Source organism: the organism of the source record quoted next (genome assembly GCF_019968985.1).
Source record: "MAG: Porospora cf. gigantea B chromosome Unknown PgB_NODE_76_length_45516_cov_123.677, whole genome shotgun sequence".
In the NCBI taxonomy this organism is placed as follows: domain Eukaryota; phylum Apicomplexa; class Conoidasida; order Eugregarinorida; family Porosporidae; genus Porospora; species Porospora cf. gigantea B.
The window spans coordinates 1-17,692 of NW_027179251.1; the positions used below are offsets into that span (position 1 = coordinate 1).

General features: G+C 52.3%; 14 protein-coding genes across 19 annotated transcripts; 9 read left to right on the forward strand and 5 right to left on the reverse strand.

Moving 5' to 3' along the window:
- Positions 1-1,301, reverse strand: KVP17_002534 (uncharacterized protein; the record flags this gene model as incomplete). Of its 2 annotated transcripts, XM_068518884.1 has the most annotated exons (3): positions 1-783; positions 895-1,244; positions 1,273-1,301. In XM_068518884.1, coding segments are annotated over 3 exons (1,162 nt in total), but the record flags the coding sequence as incomplete, so codon positions are not given. The 2 variants fall into 2 exon arrangements, with proteins under 2 accessions (XP_068371841.1, XP_068371842.1); XM_068518885.1 differs by lacking the exon at positions 1,273-1,301 and having other exon boundaries at positions 5-783; positions 895-919.
- Positions 1,302-1,454: 153 nt separating this feature from the next.
- KVP17_002541 (uncharacterized protein) lies at positions 1,455-3,524 on the reverse strand (the record flags this gene model as incomplete). Its single annotated transcript, XM_068518898.1, has 1 exon — positions 1,455-3,524. One exon carries the CDS (start codon positions 3,522-3,524, stop codon positions 1,455-1,457), a length of 2,070 nt encoding a protein of 689 aa, XP_068371855.1.
- Positions 3,525-4,623: 1,099 nt separating this feature from the next.
- Positions 4,624-4,992, forward strand: KVP17_005261 (uncharacterized protein; the record flags this gene model as incomplete). The annotated part of the gene is made up of 1 exon (XM_068515066.1): positions 4,624-4,992. The coding sequence occupies one exon, from the start codon at positions 4,624-4,626 to the stop codon at positions 4,990-4,992; it is 369 nt and encodes a 122-aa protein (XP_068371884.1).
- Positions 4,641-5,099, reverse strand: KVP17_002536 (uncharacterized protein; the record flags this gene model as incomplete). The annotated part of the gene is made up of 1 exon (XM_068518889.1): positions 4,641-5,099. The coding sequence occupies one exon, from the start codon at positions 5,097-5,099 to the stop codon at positions 4,641-4,643; it is 459 nt and encodes a 152-aa protein (XP_068371846.1).
- A 435-nt stretch (positions 5,100-5,534) lies between these two features.
- On the forward strand, positions 5,535-5,818 carry KVP17_002557 (uncharacterized protein; the record flags this gene model as incomplete). Its single annotated transcript, XM_068518923.1, has 2 exons — positions 5,535-5,568; positions 5,634-5,818. The coding sequence occupies 2 exons, from the start codon at positions 5,535-5,537 to the stop codon at positions 5,816-5,818; spliced, it is 219 nt and encodes a 72-aa protein (XP_068371878.1).
- A 59-nt stretch (positions 5,819-5,877) lies between these two features.
- KVP17_002538 (uncharacterized protein) lies at positions 5,878-6,385 on the forward strand (the record flags this gene model as incomplete). 2 transcript variants are annotated; one of them, XM_068518892.1, is made up of 2 exons in its annotated part: positions 5,878-5,940; positions 5,980-6,210. In XM_068518892.1, the coding sequence occupies 2 exons, from the start codon at positions 5,878-5,880 to the stop codon at positions 6,208-6,210; spliced, it is 294 nt and encodes a 97-aa protein (XP_068371849.1). The 2 variants fall into 2 exon arrangements, with proteins under 2 accessions (XP_068371849.1, XP_068371848.1); XM_068518891.1 differs by lacking the exon at positions 5,878-5,940 and having other exon boundaries at positions 5,959-6,093; positions 6,122-6,385.
- Positions 6,386-7,524: 1,139 nt separating this feature from the next.
- KVP17_002560 (uncharacterized protein) lies at positions 7,525-7,986 on the forward strand (the record flags this gene model as incomplete). The annotated part of the gene is made up of 2 exons (XM_068518928.1): positions 7,525-7,547; positions 7,686-7,986. 2 exons carry the CDS (start codon positions 7,525-7,527, stop codon positions 7,984-7,986), a joined length of 324 nt encoding a protein of 107 aa, XP_068371883.1.
- A 202-nt stretch (positions 7,987-8,188) lies between these two features.
- KVP17_002549 (uncharacterized protein) lies at positions 8,189-8,679 on the forward strand (the record flags this gene model as incomplete). 2 transcript variants are annotated; one of them, XM_068518911.1, is made up of 4 exons in its annotated part: positions 8,189-8,314; positions 8,351-8,446; positions 8,483-8,578; positions 8,611-8,679. In XM_068518911.1, 4 exons carry the CDS (start codon positions 8,189-8,191, stop codon positions 8,677-8,679), a joined length of 387 nt encoding a protein of 128 aa, XP_068371867.1. The 2 variants fall into 2 exon arrangements, with proteins under 2 accessions (XP_068371867.1, XP_068371868.1); XM_068518912.1 differs by having other exon boundaries at positions 8,351-8,578.
- Positions 8,680-8,906: 227 nt separating this feature from the next.
- On the reverse strand, positions 8,907-10,262 carry KVP17_002550 (uncharacterized protein; the record flags this gene model as incomplete). The annotated part of the gene is made up of 1 exon (XM_068518913.1): positions 8,907-10,262. The coding sequence occupies one exon, from the start codon at positions 10,260-10,262 to the stop codon at positions 8,907-8,909; it is 1,356 nt and encodes a 451-aa protein (XP_068371869.1).
- A 444-nt stretch (positions 10,263-10,706) lies between these two features.
- Positions 10,707-11,273, forward strand: KVP17_002533 (uncharacterized protein; the record flags this gene model as incomplete). Its single annotated transcript, XM_068518880.1, has 2 exons — positions 10,707-10,924; positions 10,988-11,273. 2 exons carry the CDS (start codon positions 10,707-10,709, stop codon positions 11,271-11,273), a joined length of 504 nt encoding a protein of 167 aa, XP_068371840.1.
- A 245-nt stretch (positions 11,274-11,518) lies between these two features.
- On the forward strand, positions 11,519-12,943 carry KVP17_002544 (uncharacterized protein; the record flags this gene model as incomplete). Its single annotated transcript, XM_068518903.1, has 1 exon — positions 11,519-12,943. The coding sequence occupies one exon, from the start codon at positions 11,519-11,521 to the stop codon at positions 12,941-12,943; it is 1,425 nt and encodes a 474-aa protein (XP_068371859.1).
- A 107-nt stretch (positions 12,944-13,050) lies between these two features.
- On the forward strand, positions 13,051-15,565 carry KVP17_002558 (uncharacterized protein; the record flags this gene model as incomplete). 2 transcript variants are annotated; one of them, XM_068518924.1, is made up of 7 exons in its annotated part: positions 13,051-13,106; positions 13,134-13,489; positions 13,519-13,597; positions 13,624-13,908; positions 13,936-15,356; positions 15,385-15,465; positions 15,513-15,565. In XM_068518924.1, the coding sequence occupies 7 exons, from the start codon at positions 13,051-13,053 to the stop codon at positions 15,563-15,565; spliced, it is 2,331 nt and encodes a 776-aa protein (XP_068371879.1). The 2 variants fall into 2 exon arrangements, with proteins under 2 accessions (XP_068371879.1, XP_068371880.1); XM_068518925.1 differs by lacking the exons at positions 13,051-13,106; positions 13,134-13,489; positions 13,519-13,597; positions 15,513-15,565 and having other exon boundaries at positions 13,637-13,908; positions 13,930-15,436.
- Positions 15,566-15,776: 211 nt separating this feature from the next.
- Positions 15,777-16,919, reverse strand: KVP17_002559 (uncharacterized protein; the record flags this gene model as incomplete). Of its 2 annotated transcripts, XM_068518926.1 has the most annotated exons (2): positions 15,777-16,803; positions 16,831-16,919. In XM_068518926.1, the coding sequence occupies 2 exons, from the start codon at positions 16,917-16,919 to the stop codon at positions 15,777-15,779; spliced, it is 1,116 nt and encodes a 371-aa protein (XP_068371881.1). The 2 variants fall into 2 exon arrangements, with proteins under 2 accessions (XP_068371881.1, XP_068371882.1); XM_068518927.1 differs by lacking the exon at positions 16,831-16,919 and having other exon boundaries at positions 15,777-16,436.
- Positions 16,920-17,060: 141 nt separating this feature from the next.
- Positions 17,061-17,627, forward strand: KVP17_002530 (uncharacterized protein; the record flags this gene model as incomplete). The annotated part of the gene is made up of 1 exon (XM_068518875.1): positions 17,061-17,627. The coding sequence occupies one exon, from the start codon at positions 17,061-17,063 to the stop codon at positions 17,625-17,627; it is 567 nt and encodes a 188-aa protein (XP_068371835.1).
- Positions 17,628-17,692: the final 65 nt, after the last annotated feature.

Below are 17,692 nucleotides of genomic sequence, written 5' to 3' on the forward strand. Positions count from 1 at the left end.
ACACCAGGACTACTCCGATGCTCAGAGGGTAAGCCCACAATCCATGACTGAACCACAGAGCTTCAGCCTCGAACGATATGAATGAACGGATGTAGAGGGATATGGCCACCGCATGGAAAAACAACACCGTCTGAACGGCTGTGAGGAACCCGTTGGGCCTGTTGAACCAGAAAAGCCTCTCGTAACGGTTTGCCAGCGTCGAGTCCAGGAAAGTAGGAGGGCCCAGCAGCGGGTACTGGTCGATAGGCGCTGACAAGGCACTGATCTCGTCCTCTCTAGAGGGCGCGCCATTCTGGAGCTTGTCTATCAGGTGGGTGCGTATTCTGTACGGCTGAGGAGTTAGTTGGTGGGTCAGCCGCCTTACTGTCCATTTGATGAACAGAGACGTCAGTAAGATGTAGAGGGCGAGAAGACACATGATGATGATGTAAGCTCTGCCGGTGATGTCAAGCAATGGTCGGAGCATAACCGCCACTGCCGTCGCGACGATCAAAGACATGAAGGGCATTTCCGTCACTTTGAGGAGCAGTTTTGTGAAAACTCTTGAGATGTACTCAGAGTAGTCGAAATTCATCTTCGCGGGGCGTGGAATAAAAGATCTTAGGGGCGAAATCAATCTCTGCTTGTTGCCGTAATACTGGAGGCTGCTGTCGATCTGCCTAAGCAGCACCTGGTTGTTCGTCCTCATAGCCGAACTCGCATCGCGCATGAGGTCAGTTTCAGTTTTGTTCTCGTAGAATGTGAGCCGCTTCAGGAATCCCACGCCACTAATTAGCAGGAGACCTGGAACAGAATTATTCCGATAAATAAACTAGAATAATTAGAATAAAATCATCCGATTAATAAAGAGGATAAAATAATAAATTATGGATATTGACACGGGGCACAACTTACCATCAACCAGTACGAACACTACCATAATAAAAAAAACCAGAATGTGGATTTCCTCGAAGATTTCTGTGAAGGTTGTGGGAGGCGCTAGATCCGGATGTTCCTCCAATGCGGTTTGCTCGGTCTTGTTCAGGCCAAATATACTGTCGTTAAGCGTTTGAATCAGACCTGTCTGAATTGTGAGGAATAGGGTGAAGGATATGAAGCCCAGGATAGTGAGTTCCTTAAGGACGCCACCTAAGAACGGCTCCAGCACCTGGTTTTTGCGCTTCAGGCTTCGCCGAAGATGGCCTACCCCCACCTCGAAAAGCAGTGACAGAACGCTGATGAAAGCCACCGTGATAATGGCCGCCCTGCGTGGAGATTGCTCCAGTCACTCACCAGGTAGCATTGGTCGCGTGGCTCTGCATTCGGTATGCATACGAAAAGCGGACGTAAGGAGCAGACAGGGCGCAGCACACACGAGGCTTATCGAACTCCCCGTCTCTGTCTGCTTTCGGAGCGCTGAGAGTCCTTTCTGTGGCCTTATATACTTGCGTTCAGTGTCATGTTCACAGTTATGTTCAAGGCGAGACGTCCTGCACTAACATGCTTTCCACAATGCACCCCTCCAACGCACCTAACGTTGCGGGGACTTCTCCGTACAATCTTCGATGCTCATTCAGCAAGGGTTGATGCGCTAGTATCCGCAAGTACAACGCGACTACGCCCCTTGCGGTGGTTTGGATATCAGTTCGAAGACTAAGGAGGGAGCGATACCTCTTTCGAAACGCTTCCACAGTGTCGTGAACGGGGTCCAGGATGGCGTGAAGGTATGTCAATGCCTTCTTGCTCTCGCGAGTAGCACACACCAAGTCATCCACATCAATGGATTTCAAGGCCGAGGTCACCTCATGGCAAAGTAACTCGGCGACGCCCACGTGTTCAGATGCTAGCTCCATCCTCCCAGCCCACTCCTCCTGGTCTTTTAAAACCACTGACGTCTTCAGTCCAGCCTGTTCCAACGAGACGATTTCTTCGTTCAAGACCACGATTTTACTAGCAATCCGAGCTTCTCGGTGAACAGCGCCCCTTAGGTGCTCTAGGAGCGAGTCGAATCGCTCGGAACGGATTTCAAGGCCTTCGTCCACGTACTGCGAGCATTCCGGCATCGGCAGCGCTCCGCAAAGAAACGACTCTCGCAGCGCGCTCTGCAGCCGGGCTTGCAGCTCCTGGAGGCGCTTCTCGTCCTTGTTCAACCCGTGGAGTACCTTGTCCAGGCGGGAGATCCGCACGGCCTCTGCGTCTCGCCGAGCGATCTGGATCCATCTTGCAGGCTCGTCTGCGGAGTCCACTTCGAGGTCGGACAGGGAGGCTGAGTCGCTGAACGCATCGGACTGCCGGCGTAGTCCTGCGTCTCGGAGCACGTGCTGGGCTCTGTACCAGAGCTCGTGGTCCACGCCACAGCACCTCTCCAGCGGCACGGGGTGCCCGTCCCGGACGACGTGGATGGGGGGAGGACCTCTGATCAGCTGAATAAGTTGCGAGGCGGGGTTCTGCGACGAGATGGATGACCAATCGGAATTACTGGACCATGAACTGACGGTTAAAGGCTGAGCAGTAGCGCCAAATGGGGGGTCAGAGTTTGTCTGGGGCAACGATCCTACAGGAGTGCCCACCGCCACATCTGGTGGAAACAGACTCGGAAGTGGAGGGCCTGTGACATGGTTAAGACCCGGATAGACGAACTTCAACGGCTGTGGCTTCGGCGCCTCTAAATTGATCTTGGTATTGCGCGCTCTAGAGACGAACGGAGCAGTCGACGATGCTGGAACTATTTCGGTCAAGCCCGGCCGGGCGTGGAGGCGGCTGAACCTGCGAACTGGGTTCGCCCGCCTCTTCTTCTTTGTAGGCAGCTCTGGGGTCAACTCGGGGTCTGACACTTCGTCGGAGATGGAGTCTAGGGGAACTGGTAGTCGAGGTACCACTCGAGCGTCGGATTCGAATTCGGGTGGCCTTGAATGCCAGGCATCCTGGATGAACGCACAGAGGCCGTCGGCCTCGGCGCCTCCCTCTGGTGAGTCCGGAAGCGTATCCCATCTTCCATAGTCAGAGCTGTCACTAACACGACAGATCTCACTACCCTCCTCAAATGTGAACTCTTTCAGATGTGGGGAGTCCCAAGGAGCGAAAACGCTATCTTTCCAGATGGAATGTACAGCCCCCTCGGCTCGCCTGCTGCGTTCTTCGTATCTCTCGAGTGCGCTGACAAAGAAGTCACTCAGACGTAAGTGCGTTTCTTTGTAGTCCACTAAAGACACCAACTGCGGCAGCACCCTCAGCGCGTCTTGTTCCATGGGCGTATCTAGATGGTCCCACATCAGTCTTCCCAGGTTGTCGCTGCACCCCAGAACGTCGTGGCTCAAGTGGCTGAAACTGGACTTGGCTGAGCTTTCTCTCGTCGCTGATAGCCGGCGCTTTCTGTTCACTGCCTGTTTATACCGGTGTCTCCGCGAGACTTTGTACTTCTCCAGTCTTTGAACTGTGTCCTTCGCATTAAGTATGTGGGTCACGGCATCGGTCGTCAAGGGTTGGGGTGACACCGGAAATCTTACTGGAGCCAGGCCATTGGGGGTTTTCCTGAATAATCTCATTGTGTGCACTCGAAATGAGCCTGGGATGTTACATGTACATCGTATTATGGACGAATCAACGCGTTCTCACTATCAGATCTCACTATATCATGAAAAAGCGCTAATGGGAGAGGAATCGATACGAGTTTGCATTCGTCAAAGACCCCTGTTCTCAAGAGAGGTGGGTTGTCATGACCTTGCGTCTGATACACGCTCCCCAGATCGAAAGAGGCGACAAAATAGCTTGGACATGTCACGAAGATGGGAGGTTGGTTTTGAACATCAAACCTCCGGAAAACATACGGCTCAAACACCAGTACAGCTTCGACGCTTGTTTCGACGACAAAGGTGGGGGACCCCAAGTTGCAGTTGTCAGCCAACAACGCTCAGGTGTTCCAAAGGACGGCCAAAGACGTTGTTCTGGACGTCCTCAAAGGAATAAACGGCACCTACATCGCATACGGCCAAACCGGTAAATGATTAATAATGTATCCATATTTAATATTCGGTTAGGTTGCGGAAAAACACACTCAGTGATGGGGAATGGAAATGATCCTGGCATCCTTCCGCGGTCGTTGGACCTGTTGTTTCAGACTGTCAGCTCTGAGTCTGGCAAAGGAGCAGACGGTAGCGCCACGGTAGGATTGTTGTATTCTGGAAAGATGATTTATGTCAGGAATTTATGGTCCGAGTTTGCTACGTGGAGATCTATCTCGAGCGTGTGAACGACCTCATGGTTGACGGCGCCGGAGGTCAAGGTTCACCTGCCGAGGACCTCCCCATCAAAGAGGACAAGTAGGAAACGTCATCATTTTCACTCGATCAAATATATACTACTAAATATCTATTAAATCGGAACCACACCATTCCTTAGGGAAGGGAACTTCTATGTGGCGGGTCTGTCCCAGGTGGAGGTAACCAGTCTCGCGCAGTGTATGGAGCACATAGAAAAGTACGATCATTTTAGTTTATTTGGTATTTTCTTTTATTTATTCTTTAAATGACATCACCAGAGCGGAGAAGCGGCGTCATTTCGCTGCTACGAATTTCAACGAGCAGAGTTCGCGATCGCATACAGTGGTGAGCGAGATCGCTCTGGTGATCGCAGTTTACGGCTATTATGGAACGACTCGTAACCTACAACGATGGCCTCACGGTGAATACCAGGGGTGACTTGTTAATTGTGGACCTTGCCGGCAACGAAAAAGCAGCAGCCGCCGCTGAAGGTCGTGGGGGTGACAAGGCAGGCGCCCAGAGGCTTGTAGCTGAAGGACAAGCAATCAACAAGTCGCTCTTCCTTTTGTCCGAGGTGATATCCAAGCTAGCGAAGAAGGACTCCAAGTCCAAGAAGTTCTTCATTCCTTGGCGGGACAGCGCGCTCACCAGACTGCTAAAGAGGGCGCTGGCTGGGAACAGCCGAGCTTGTCTCTTGGTGGCGGTGCACCCATCGACACAGGCGTTGGAAATATCCCTGTCCACGCTCAGGTAATCTGGTGCAATGCGCAGCTCACACAACTCTTCCAGATTTGCGGAGAAATCGAAAACCATAACAAAGAAGGTGCAAGTGAATTTCTTGAGTCCGGAACAATCGCTCATTGCAGAGCAGAAAGAGCTCATTGCCATGTGAGTTCAACCTCGATTTTTTGTTTCTATGAGGATTCTGGGATGATTGAATGCTCTCGTTATCCGCAACACCTCCATTCCCAGGCTTGAATCGCAGCTAAAAAATATATCTGCACAGACTGGCGAAGAGATTGGAGATCTGGCCATTGAGGAGATGCCGCCTCCACCAGAGGTAAATCATTTTTGTCGAAATATTTATTGTACCTTATGGTGGATCCTTGTTGATTTTTGCCACAGGTTCGCAAAAACATTCAAGAATTGCACAACAAACGGGCTGAGTTGGATCAAAACAAGAAGTCCATCCTACAGAAACTGGAAGTGGCGTCCAAAATGATTCTCCGCGCCAAACACGCCACCCCCAAGGTGAAAGCCCAACATCAGAGTATAGGGCGGACAGGCAGCGCTGCGATGATGTCCGTGCCGCAGCTGTCAGCAGAAGACTGTAAGTGGATTTAACATTAGTTTTGGATTATTTTCTGGGCTTTTATCTCTGCATTCGTTTCGCAGTTCTGGAGATCGAAAGCATGTCGACGGCTCCCACACTCGCTGGTGCAGTCAACTCGCTGAACCGAATATCTGACCACCACGAAAACTTCTTATCCGCTCATGAAGAACTAATGGGAAAATTCGACAAGGAACTGGAGGTGGGATCCGTAGCCACGTTTAGTTGGAAGATAAATTCCAGCAGATAGAATTTGATTTGTATTTTAGTTTTTTCATACAAATCTAGCGAGCTGTTACGGACGGTGAAATGGTGGAGGCTGTGGATTGCTACGTGGAGCGACTGGTGGAGCATCAAAAAAGTCTCGAAGGGGTGGGTTGAATTGTCGCAATGCATTATAATGCGTTCCAGACTCGAGAGCGTCTGATTTCCCTCTTGGAGCAGACTCATCGTGACTACGCCGCCCTTCAGAACGTTTGGAAACTGGCTCCCACGGACTTTCTCCAGGGCATCACCAGCATCAAAGTGAGTACCGTCATAGGTTTCCACACAGGGCTCGGCTTTTCCACTGCCTTGCCTTCGTCCAAACGTCCCCACAGCCGACATCGCGGATCTCTCGATCAACCTTCTCACCATGTCTGACGCGGATACACTGCGTATTCCCAGCCACTTGCTGTTTCCAGACTTTCGAGTCAGTGGCTTTGACAAGTTTCACTCCCAGTTGGAGTCTCCGACCCTGGCGACCGACGGCAGTTGTAGGAAGTCGGGTTATCGCGCTCCAACTCCTTTGCAGACCTGGATAGCGCCGCCAGAATGAAGGCCTCCGTCGTTCGACGTCGGGCAGCGGAGCTCGTGAGGAGACTGGTGACTCGGCATATCCCCGACTCGTTGAAGTTCGAACACCGCACCCAACAAACACTCGTTGGGATCGGGGACTTCCTCCGCGGAAAATCAGTAGGAATGCCATAGAATCCTTGGTCATTGTGTTTTCCAGCGGCGCCTTCCCGATATTTCGTCCACCGTCCTTCGGAATATTGTCGAACGCACTTTTCTAATGTCCACCTCCCACGCGGTACACACTGCAACTGAGCAGTCCATCAGCGGCTTTCGGTATGGCATATTTGTTTTATGTTCTGTTAGTAGATATGGTCATGAATCGAGCACAGGTCAGGCCTTGTGCCCGAACAGACGGGCATCATCTCCCGCTCTATGTTTCCCACCCAGGAATTGGGAGATGCCTCCAAGGAACAGTTCGGAGACTCGGATGATCGGTATTTCTCGCGAGAGGCAATATCGCAGTTGTTTGACTATATCGACAATCGGTAATCAAATCGGTGACCACGTTCATTATTTCTGTCCAGAAACCAGATGGACGACTCTCAGTTGTACGAGGAGCTTGTCGTGGACAGGCTGACAAGCGCTGAGAAGCTGTTTCTCTGCAAAGCACACAATCTTATAGATGCCCGAATCCGATCTACGGTAGCTGATATTTAATGTCTGCCATCAGTACATTCTTTTTTTTAATAGTCGTAACACTCATGTACCGCAGGGGTCTTACATGTCAGCCAAGACATACATGAACCAGGAGGCCGTCTCTGCAACCGTGCTGGACGTGTGCAGCTCTCAGCAATTGGCAGTCGTCAAGGGTTTGAGAGTCGTACTGAAGCAATTGTACGCTGAAGTGTTGTCCCAGATATCTGAAACGACCCACCGGAGGCAGAACATGTGAGTACGCTTATTTTGGTTTCACCTCGTCCTTTTCGTGGTCACCTGTAGGCCAGAGACCCCCGGTCCGAGCCTCGCACCGTCCAAAACGTGGAGTCCTTACGCTGCAAACCCCACCCGCAGAACGATCCGCACAACCTTCGGCTATTTTGGGACCTGTTACACATTCGGAACCGGTTGTCGTCCAAGGCAGATCAGGTTAGCAATAATTCATGTCTGACATCTCATCTGATGGCAGTTGGAAATCCTAGAGGGTGAGTTAATCGAGGTCTACCACGTCGAAGAGGAAGAAGGTCGTTTGGGTAAAACAAAGGCCTTACAGGATATTCGGGTGATTAATAATTCAATTTTATTTTACGTTTGTTCATAATTTATATCCGCCAGCTATCCAGCCATTTCGATCCGTTGGGATCTGCCATCCGTGGCATCAATATGATCAACGTGGGAGATGAGGCCGCCCTTCAGTTCCTACCCCAGCTCTCGCGCCTCCAAAGCCACTTTGCTACCAAACAGCTGCAGGTTACCGAAACGACAAGGCTGATAAAAGTGTTGGTTGGCATCAACAGGTGTCTTCACAATGAAACCGCTGCGGCTGAGACTCGCGCTAGGAGGGAAGAGAACATGCTCAGATTCGACGAATGGCTACTCGAGAGTCATACGGCACGAAATGAGGTAACTGGTAGTGTTCCATAACAATTATCGAGTACCTTCGTGATCCAACGTGTTACCAGAAGGAACTCGAAGCGGAGAGGCATGCCTACGAACGGGACTTTGAGGTTTACGAAACGACGAGCAAGAAGGTCAAAACAGTAAATGCGCCAAACTGACGGCTCTGACTTTCTTGCAGGAGTTGCGAACTCTGGAGGAGAAGGTTGACACCTTCTACAGTAAACTCATGGAAGCATTCAACGACGTGGCTGTACGAAAAGCTAGGCAAGCCCTTGCTGCGCAGGAAGCTCTGGCTCCTAAAAAAACCAAGGCCAAAGACGAGGGAACAAAGAAAAAGAAGGCCAAAAAGGGAGTACGGAAGTAGTTGTTTCGTTGTTATATTTTTCAGTTGGGCAGCGACACCAAAGGATCTGCATCTGCATACGAAGGATCTGCAGACGACGGAGCCACGTCGAAGAAAAAGAAAAAGAAGGCCAAAAAGGAAGTATGGAAGTGGTTATTTCGTTGTTATATTTTTCAGTTGGGCAGCGACACCAAAGGATCTGCATCGGCATACGAGGGATCTGCAGACGACGGAGCCACGTCGAAGAAAAAGAAAAAGAAGGCCAAAAAGGAAGTAAGTAGTTATTTCGTTGTTATATTTTTCAGTTGGGCAAAGGATCTGCATCGGCATACGAGGGATCGGAAGCCAAGAAAAATAAAAAATATTCATTGTGATCAATTGACCGTATAGAACGCAGAACTGCCCATCGAATTTAACGAATGTGATCGGTGTCACTTATCCTGCAGAAGACCTTAGATACTAAATAATCCTTAGATACTAAATAATCCTTCATAACCGAGATAATCATGAGCAGATGTCAGTCCTTCATTAAGAAGAAAAAGCAGCATTGAGTCTGCTATTCAAAAGAAGAAAAGTAAATTTCAGCATTAGATCAAATGAATTAATTCTTGAAAGTGTTGAGAAGGTCGAAAGCACTGAAACTGCTGTTCGGGGTGTCAGAGAATCCTTCGGCCTTGGCCACTGCCGTCGCTAGCTTGACAGGCAGCGCCTTAATCCCCTTCTCTAGAGGCTTAAGAGCTGTTCCAGATATCAGCGACTTAATGAGCGCTCGGAGAGACATAACCGCAGGAGAATTGCGAATGGCTGACAGCGGACCCGCCAAATGAGACAGCCCACGACCCATTTTCATCAGCAGAGGACCGTAAGGCCCAGAAAACAGAATGGGTTTCAACATTGGAAGTAGCAACTTGACGGCTTTGAGCTGCTCAAATATTCCTGGGAGAACCTTGTAGATAGGAGGACCCACAAGGACGGCAAGCACCGCCGCACAGATAACCAAGGGAGTCGCCAAGCAAGCTGCACATTTGAGAGCCTCGAGTAAGGCGAATCCCGACAAAAGTGCGGGTCCGGCCAGAATGAGCTTCAAGGGAGGTCCGAGTATCATCGGAATCAAATCCAGCAGAGCCGAAATCGCGACAAACGTATGGCGTGATAAGATCTTGGCAATGGCATGTAATGACGCCATTATAGGTCCAGAAGAAAGGTCGATCATCGCTGGTGCAATCAGAGCTTTGGTTGAGGAAACAATGGAAGCAGCACCTTCCTCCAACGCGCACATCACTGGTGCTATCAGAGCTTTGGTTGAGGAAACCATGGAAGCAGCACCATCCTCGAACGCGCACATCACTGGTGCCATCAGAGCTTTGGTGGAGTAAACCATCGAAGCAGCACCATCCTTCAACGCGGTCATCAGATCACCCACCTCCAACAGAGGTCGAGCGAAAGGGGCTGTCTGCAGCATAGCAAATTCCGGCACAAGACTCTCGGATATGACGTCCGTGTCCTCTAATTGAAGACCTAGACTATCAACCTCGGAGAGGGATCTCCCAAACATGGTCTGAAGCAATAAGGGTAGTAGAGGTCCAGCGCCCTTCAGAAGACTCTGCAGCATAGCTACGTCCACAGCAGTGGGTTGAACCCTCAAATCGGTTTGTAGGCCAAAATCCTGTGCGACTCGGGAGTTGTCCACACCCTCGGATGCGACGTCCCTGTCCTCTAATTGAAGACCTTCCAGACTATCAACCTCGGAGAGGGATCTCCCGACCATGGTCTGAAGCCATAAGGGTAGAACAGGTCCAGCGCCGTTCAGCAGACTCCGCAGCATAGCTACGTCCACACCAGTGGGTTGAACCCTCAAATCGGTTTGTAGGCCAAAATCCTGTGCGACTGTGTCCTCTTTAAACTTGGCGCTTTGTGCACGGAGACCCGTGTTCGCAAAAACTACAGAGACGCACATTGCAGCGCACAGACAAGCAGTAGAGAAGGGTCGCATTGTGATTTTGATGTTACTTACTGCGATCCACCGTCATGATTTTGAGTGGGGTTGTAGATTTGGGGTCACCTTTCTCCTTTCTTACCAGAGACTCACAACGTTAAAGCAGTCACAACATTTGATGACTTGCACACAACTGAGTGTACTCGAGTCACCAGTTGATTAAGTCAACAGAGAGAGTGTCCATGAAAATGAGTCTTTAGTGAATGGACAGAAAAGTCAATCTGGACCACTTTCGGGGATGGAGGCGAGATAGGGTACAGATCGATCGTCTCAGGTTTTCATGGTGTTTCTAGGTTTACGAGCCAGCTGAGGACTCCTTTCTGCTGTGCGATATGCTAGAGTCGAATAAATCGCGGGATGCCGTTATGGAAATTGGGTAGGATTTGACGGTTTTGGATCACTTATATGATTAACATCCTTTTCAATTTACCCAGGAGCGGATCTGGCGTCGTCCTCTGCACCCATGCCCTCCTTAACCCCCAATCCTTGCATTTGGCCATAGACATCAATCCTGCCGCGTTGACCGTCACGTCAGAAACTTTCGCGATGAACAGGTCCTCAGTGGACGACCTCATTTTGGGTGATTACTCCACAGGTTTTCTGCGGAATTGGACCGTGGACAAGTAAGAGACCTCAGCCAGGTTTTAGGTTAAATTATGATCAAATCGGTTCACTGCTTCTTCCAGAGCTCTCTGCAACCCGCCCTACGTTCCCTCTGAGCCTGAAGAGATTGCACAAGGGGGCATTTACGCCTCATTCGCTGGGGGTAAAGACGGCAGGGAGATCATCGATAAGTTGCTGGAGCGGATCGCCTCCTCAACTCGGGAGCTAATTTTGCTGTTGGAGGAACGGAATCGGCCTGCAGAGGTGGCGCGATCGATGCAGCAGTCCGGCTTCTCAGCAACTCGCATTGGTCGGAAAGCGGCTCCTGGGGAGATCCTTACGGTATGGAGATTCGTGCGACCACAGTGACCTGGTATTACTAACGCTATGGAGATTGTGTTGGTATTGCTATGATTTCGTGCTGGTATCCCCACATCTTATTAAAGGCGCCACACATCGCTGATTTTTCTCGCATGTGGCCTCTCTTATTTACCTTCACACATTAGCAATGAATTTGAATGTAGGAGGACCTGCTTGATTTTGGGTGTTATCTGTTGTCAGATTGCAACATTTCCTCCCAAGCTCCTTTCTGTCGAATCTACAAAATTTCTTGCATGCGACCTCAAAAGGATTGGAGTTCTGACGACTCCGAAGGTGCTACGAATGTCCCAGACCCCGTTCTGCCTAGGAACATGCGCCAGTACTGCGAGTTGGTGTCAGAGACCTTCGGAGTAACGGCGTTGGCACCGGCTGCGCTGGCTCGAAGTCTACGCGGCAGCTCTTTTCAATTGGTATCTACGGAGCGCTTCTCACGACTGAATAGAGTTTGGTTTCCTATTCTGTTAACTCTGGGGCTTCGGTGCCTCCTCTCGGTAGCGCCGGCAAAGGTGCCGCAAAGAGTTGTGCTACTTTCGCTTCTCTTGTCGTCGGCCTACACCCTTGCCGCTGTGTTCGCAATGGCATGTGTTGCCCCCACTGCTAGGTGGTTAGTGAGAGCCCATGGTAGCAGCTGCCGCGCTGCAAAGTGGATTTTAGAAGCGAAGGATTCCGCTCTGACAACTCGGTACCTCGAAGACACCGCCGAGCTGGTTCGACAGCTCATGCTGGATCAGGCTGCGATAATGGGAGCACACCACGACTTAGTTGTGGAGACAAATACGTCTGTCACTGGTGTGAGAAACGACTTGAGGAGCGCGGTGCAATCCAGTATCTGGGTCGTTGAATCGGCGTCGAGTGGCGGTCTGTGTTTCCTTGGCGCGACACTATCGAGTACCGCGCTCGCAAGCCTCCTCTATGCCCGACGCTGGGAGCGAGCGGTGAAGGGCGATATCCTACGACGAGTGAACAAAATAACCAGAGGTCCCCTCCCCCGCCATTACAGCGCCGCTGAGTTGGTAATCAGCGACGTCGCAGGGTACAGCGCGCAGCTTTTGCTTGAAGCGAGGTCGGACAAGCCAGATCTACGACGGATTTTAGGTTTTGTGTACGCAATCGGAAGCAAGGAAGAGCTGTTGGCGCGAATCGCCAACCCACAGCCGGGTCCTAACGGGCCGCCTGCTGTAAGAGCTGCTGCACAGCACGATCTCAAGACCGACTCCGATGTGAATCCTACCACCGCCCCATCCTCACCTGGCGAAGCGTGCATACTGACAACATTTACGGGGAAGGCAACGCTTCCGGAGCAGCCAATCCCCACCGATACCTTCTCCGCTCCCAACCTGCAGCGCTTCAGGAGAGAACTGACAGCGGTAGTGAAGCCTCCGGCCATGAGCAAGCTGAGAGAGCTTCTAGTCGATGGAGACGAGGTCAGTTTCCTCGAGAAGTGCGCAACTGACGAGACGTCAGACGACCCCGTATCCGGTCCAGAAATTTCCATCGATTCCCTATCTGTAACCTCCGGCTCTGATGCCGACTCTGGGCCGTTGGATTGGTCAGTAATGGAACTCACCGCCAAACGGGTGCCTGGTGTGGACGTCGACACGGCGTTCATGCCGCTTGCTGGCTTTGGCGTGTGCAGTCGGGGGAGAGATGTCGATTAGACCTCGTTTTTTTCTTTCAAATCTTTACCGTAATGATATGTGCTCCGTAGTCATTCGAGACTTTCAAATCGTCTGTGTGACCGGCCAAAAGGACAATAAGACCAATAATGAGGCGTGCCTCTCAAGGTCTCCCGCTCGCAGCCCTGCTAGTCGCCCCCGCTCGGTAGGATGCCTCTTCCTGCGATACCAGCTCTGAGATTGGCGGAATTCTTCGACGACTCCAGCGACGGGTACCTCTGTCGGGGTCATGGATCGAGATGCCGCCGCCGGAGCGAGCGCTGTCTGTGTGCTTCGTTGCCCTCGTGTTATATCCTGGCGATAGTGGTTCCTGGATGCACTCTGACATAGCAGATGTCCTGCGACTAATAACTCCGGAGTCCGAGGCCTCCGCTATTTTGAAATCGCTTGTTCAAGCGCTTCTTCGTGTTTTCCGACAGAGATTTGCGCAGGGAGCGCTGATGCGGATCATGGACTGCACTTGCGCGACTCTCGTCCCGAGACTCCAGTACGCTGATTCTCCTTTCCCGATCGCCATGTCTACATTTCGTAGGGACTTCAGTCTCATCTAACCCCAGTGCTCTTGCTACTCAGACAGGCTGCAGCTGCGATTGGCGACGCGCAGGTGGCCCAGACCATGTGGCTGGGGTTGTCGCTGTGAGAATCGTCGATCGTAGACACAGATGCGTCACCCTGATGAACCCGAACAACCCTCTACGTCTCGGAGCGGCTGACCTTCCAATAGGGGAGGGCACTCCAGTGGCCATTTTCAACCAGAGCGACGGATGGCCTCCAATCGTACAACAGGTCGTCGTTCAAGCCTTGGAAATGGAAATCTCCAGCACGTTTCCTCAAACAGAAGTTGCCACCGAATGGATTCGAATGATGATGCTTCCGTACCGGCTTGGTGGCTACGGCTGCGACGGTGCCTTCATCAAGAGTACCTCGCTTTCGGAAGCGACGTCCAGGTGAGTGGCCCCCAGTCTCAGCATCAGACTTCAGAAGCTCATACAACAACTGCTGCCTCTGCTCTGCGACCGAAGACCGCTGCTTGGTGTCGGACTCAACACCGCAGGCCAGTTGGGGATGGGCCCGCCGGTGTTCGACGCTGTCGACCCCGTAATACGTTCCGCAGATCCTCAAATTCGAGAAGAGGAGTCACGTCGCAATGCGTTGGGCGTATCACCCTGGTGGGTCCAGCACTGGGGCTTCCTCTCGTCTCCTGTTTCAGGAAACTTGCTTCGAGAAGTGGCAGCCGGCGAGGAGTTCACATTGGCCCTCACGCGCCTAGGGTGTGTATGGTCAACAGAAAACCACCTACCCTTCTCCGGCGAGCTGAAGCGCCGCCGTTACCAGTTCAAGGGGCCCCCTTCCGCAAGTAGCGTAGGTCTGTGGAGGCAGGTACCGATTCGAGGCGTTGTCGACTCCGTCGCTTGTGGCGCTCGATTTGCCGCCGCTGTGTTGAAAACGGGAGAACTCCTATCATGGGGTTCCCATGAAGACAATTGTTTGGGCTACGAGGCTGACTGCCTAGTCTCATACCCCCGAGAAGTCCCCATTCCTGAGCCAGTTGCCTCGGTATCCTGCGGGGTTATGCACGCTGCTTGTGTTACCCGCCAGCGACACGTGTTCGTCTGGGGCAAGAATGAGGTTAGGCAACTGGGGCTTCCTGGAGACCCTGAGCTCATTGTAAAGCCGACACCCCTTAACATCTTGGAGTTCCCGGCGACCAAGGACGGATTTTTCAATGTCGAGCCGTTGCGAGATGCCTGGCGATACCTTGCAGCTTACACCTGCAACCTCGTGCTGGATCCCTACACCTTCAGCTTCATCTTAAACGTGCGTGCACCGCATCCCATGCCGGCGGCTTTGACCTTCCTTGATGCCTCCTGCGGTGAAAGTCACTCACTGTTTCTTGCCGAGATGCGAATCAATCCTCCGTTCCCAATACACCACGTGGAGGTCCTCGCCTCTGACGAGAACCACCTTCCAATGCCGCCTCGGACCTGCATATTTGCTGCTGGCCTTGACGAAGGAGGGCAGCTGGGGCTACATCCAGGCCTTGCGGGCCATAGTGACGTGGAGGTCTGCGAGCTTCCCTCATTGTCATGTGAGGCGGTTGTGAACACTGAGTGCGCCAAGCTGGCTCTCTTTGACTTCAAATGGATAGCTTTGGGTTCAACTGTTAACTGGCGCGAAACAACTCGAGCTGCTTCGACTCGGAGCCTAAGGCCGCTGCTTCAGAAGTGCGCCCAGGGTAACATCTGCACAGCAACAGGTTCGAATGTGCCGCAAGCGGCGCAATTGGCGGCCATATTCACCCAAGCCTACAGAATGGAAGGGAGCAATGTCGGCCCTCCTCTACGGCGAGTGCCGATGTCTCTGGTAATTGCCACAGAGTCGGTGCATGCAGGAGGTGAGCGCTACATATGCGCCTTACACAGCAACCACAAGCTTTGGCAAGTCCCCAGACGGGCAGGTCTACGCCTGGGGTAGCAACCACGAGGGGCAGCTTGGGTTACCTCGTGAGTATTTACCTGGACTTTCGATGCTGAAGAAACCAGCTGTACAGCTGCCGCATTTCGAGGTATTTCCTTGCCCAACACTGGTGCCGCTGCTACGTAATCGTCGTGACGTGCACTTCATGAAAGTGGTTCCCGCCAAAGGAGCCAGGACGCCCAGGACCTATTTTCTGCTTTCAGACGGCGAAGTCGTTGTCGTCGGCGGCTCCCGCTGCGATGTGTACGGAGCTTCTGGCCGGTCCACATTTACTCAGCACTCGCCTGTAGTGCGGTGTCATGCAGAGTACCAATGGAGTCGCTACAATCAACGCAGTCTATACAAGAAGTACGCTATCACCTGCTTCGGAGAAGACTTCTACTGCCGGCCTTCGCTTGTAGACACTCCTCAGTTCCTCAGGACTGTGGACGTCGCCGCTGGGGGATGCCACACCATTTTGTTGACCGAGAGACGGCAGTGAAGTTCGCCTTGGACAGCCGCCGTCTACTTGCAACAGTCCCGCCACCCTCTGCATTCTGTGCGTGGTGAGCTGTCCAGGGTCGGCCAGACGGCAGTACCCTGGAGGCAGCCAGACCCAATCGTGATTGGATTCCATTTTGGAAGCGGTGAAGCTCTTTGTCAAGGGCTCGCAGTGTTCAATTTCGCCTGTTTGCAGCTGCTGCTGCCACTTCTCAAAGAAGGCAAGTCTTGACAGGGACACAGCGTTGTCGTAGGCTCTCATGTACGGAACTTCGATGCCCCAGTACCACAACGTGAATCCTGCGTTGGCGAGTGTAAGCCCAACAGCTCGAATGAGGACCGTTCCGGCGCCCTCTTTGCCCCACAGGGGTGTGCCCGCAGTCAGGTCGTGGAACACACATCCAACCGCGAACCCGACTGAGAGGGCTGCAAGCTTCGGAGACGAATCTGCTGTCCATAACTCGAATGTGTGGACGGAGAGAGACGTGCTTGGGTCCTTGGACAACCGCTCCAGCATCGTAATCAGCCGCTCCGTCAGCCACCCGTGGTCGTCGGTCTCCTGTCCGAGCCGTTCCAGTTTTTCGAGGGATAACGCACCCCCCAGCCGCTCCCGATGACAGGCTCTGCACGCTTTTAGAGCTGTCGAGACGCTCAAAACGTCACAGGACAGTCGAAAGCGTCTTGCCCGTTTCCTGTAGTGCCTATTGACTGCCCAGGTGGACCAGACGCCTGTTAAATCCACACAAAATCGGTCCTCTGGGTTCACGACCGCCAGCTCCCCACTCTCGGAGTCCAATGTGAACACTCCAGCAGTCCAGAGTCGCTTCAGCCACCCATACACCAGCTCTGCCAGCGGTATGTCGTTGGGGTCCCACGTAGGAAGTCTGGATAACTAGCCCAGCGTCTCCCACTCGTAATACACATATGTAGGGGGCTTTAGGAGCCGGTGCACACAGAGAGGAGCCCCAGGAGCGTATGCCTGTGCCAGATTGCAGTCCATGAATAAGCTCGGAAAAAAGCTGAGTTAGTGCTAGAAGTACTGTGAAGAATTAATAGCCATTCGACAGAATTGGAGACAGTGAAGGCAGCGAAAGCCCATGGATACCATATGATCATTCCCCAAATTTGTAAATTTTAATCGATGGTCAGATGGGATTTCTCGCAAAGTACCACGAAAATAGAAGTCGCGATCTATCTGAAGGGTCTGTTGACGGAAAACGTGGATGTGAAAATCGAAGAGAATTCGTTGACCGTAAGCGTTGTTAACGACACGCCTTTCAGTCTGACGGTCGCAAGACTCTACGATGGCGTTGTGCCGGCGGATTGCTCGTGGAGAGTGTCACCGTACAAGGTGGAAATCAGCTTAGCTAAGAGGACTCCTGACGTCTTGTGGCCGTCCTTGGAGCACGCTAGCGCTGTCGCTGAATCCGAAGCCACAGCCCCGGAAGCCACAGGTCGCGACTGGGACAGGTTACTGCGAGAGGAGGTCTTGGAGGACGATGCATATAACACGGGCGACAAGTCCATGGCCTTCTTTCGAAAGCTTTACAACGACGCAGACCCAGATACACAGCGCGCAATGATGAAGTCGTACGTGGAGTCATCTGGTACGTCTCTTTCAACCAACTGGTCCGAGGTCGGACAAAAGAACTTCGCGGAGAACGCCGAACCTCCCGAGGGGCAAGTTGCTAAATCGTGGGAGATATAGTGAATGGTATCGCAAATCGAAGGAATGTGATATGCTAGTGAACGATGTGGGGGGCTGTACTGCGT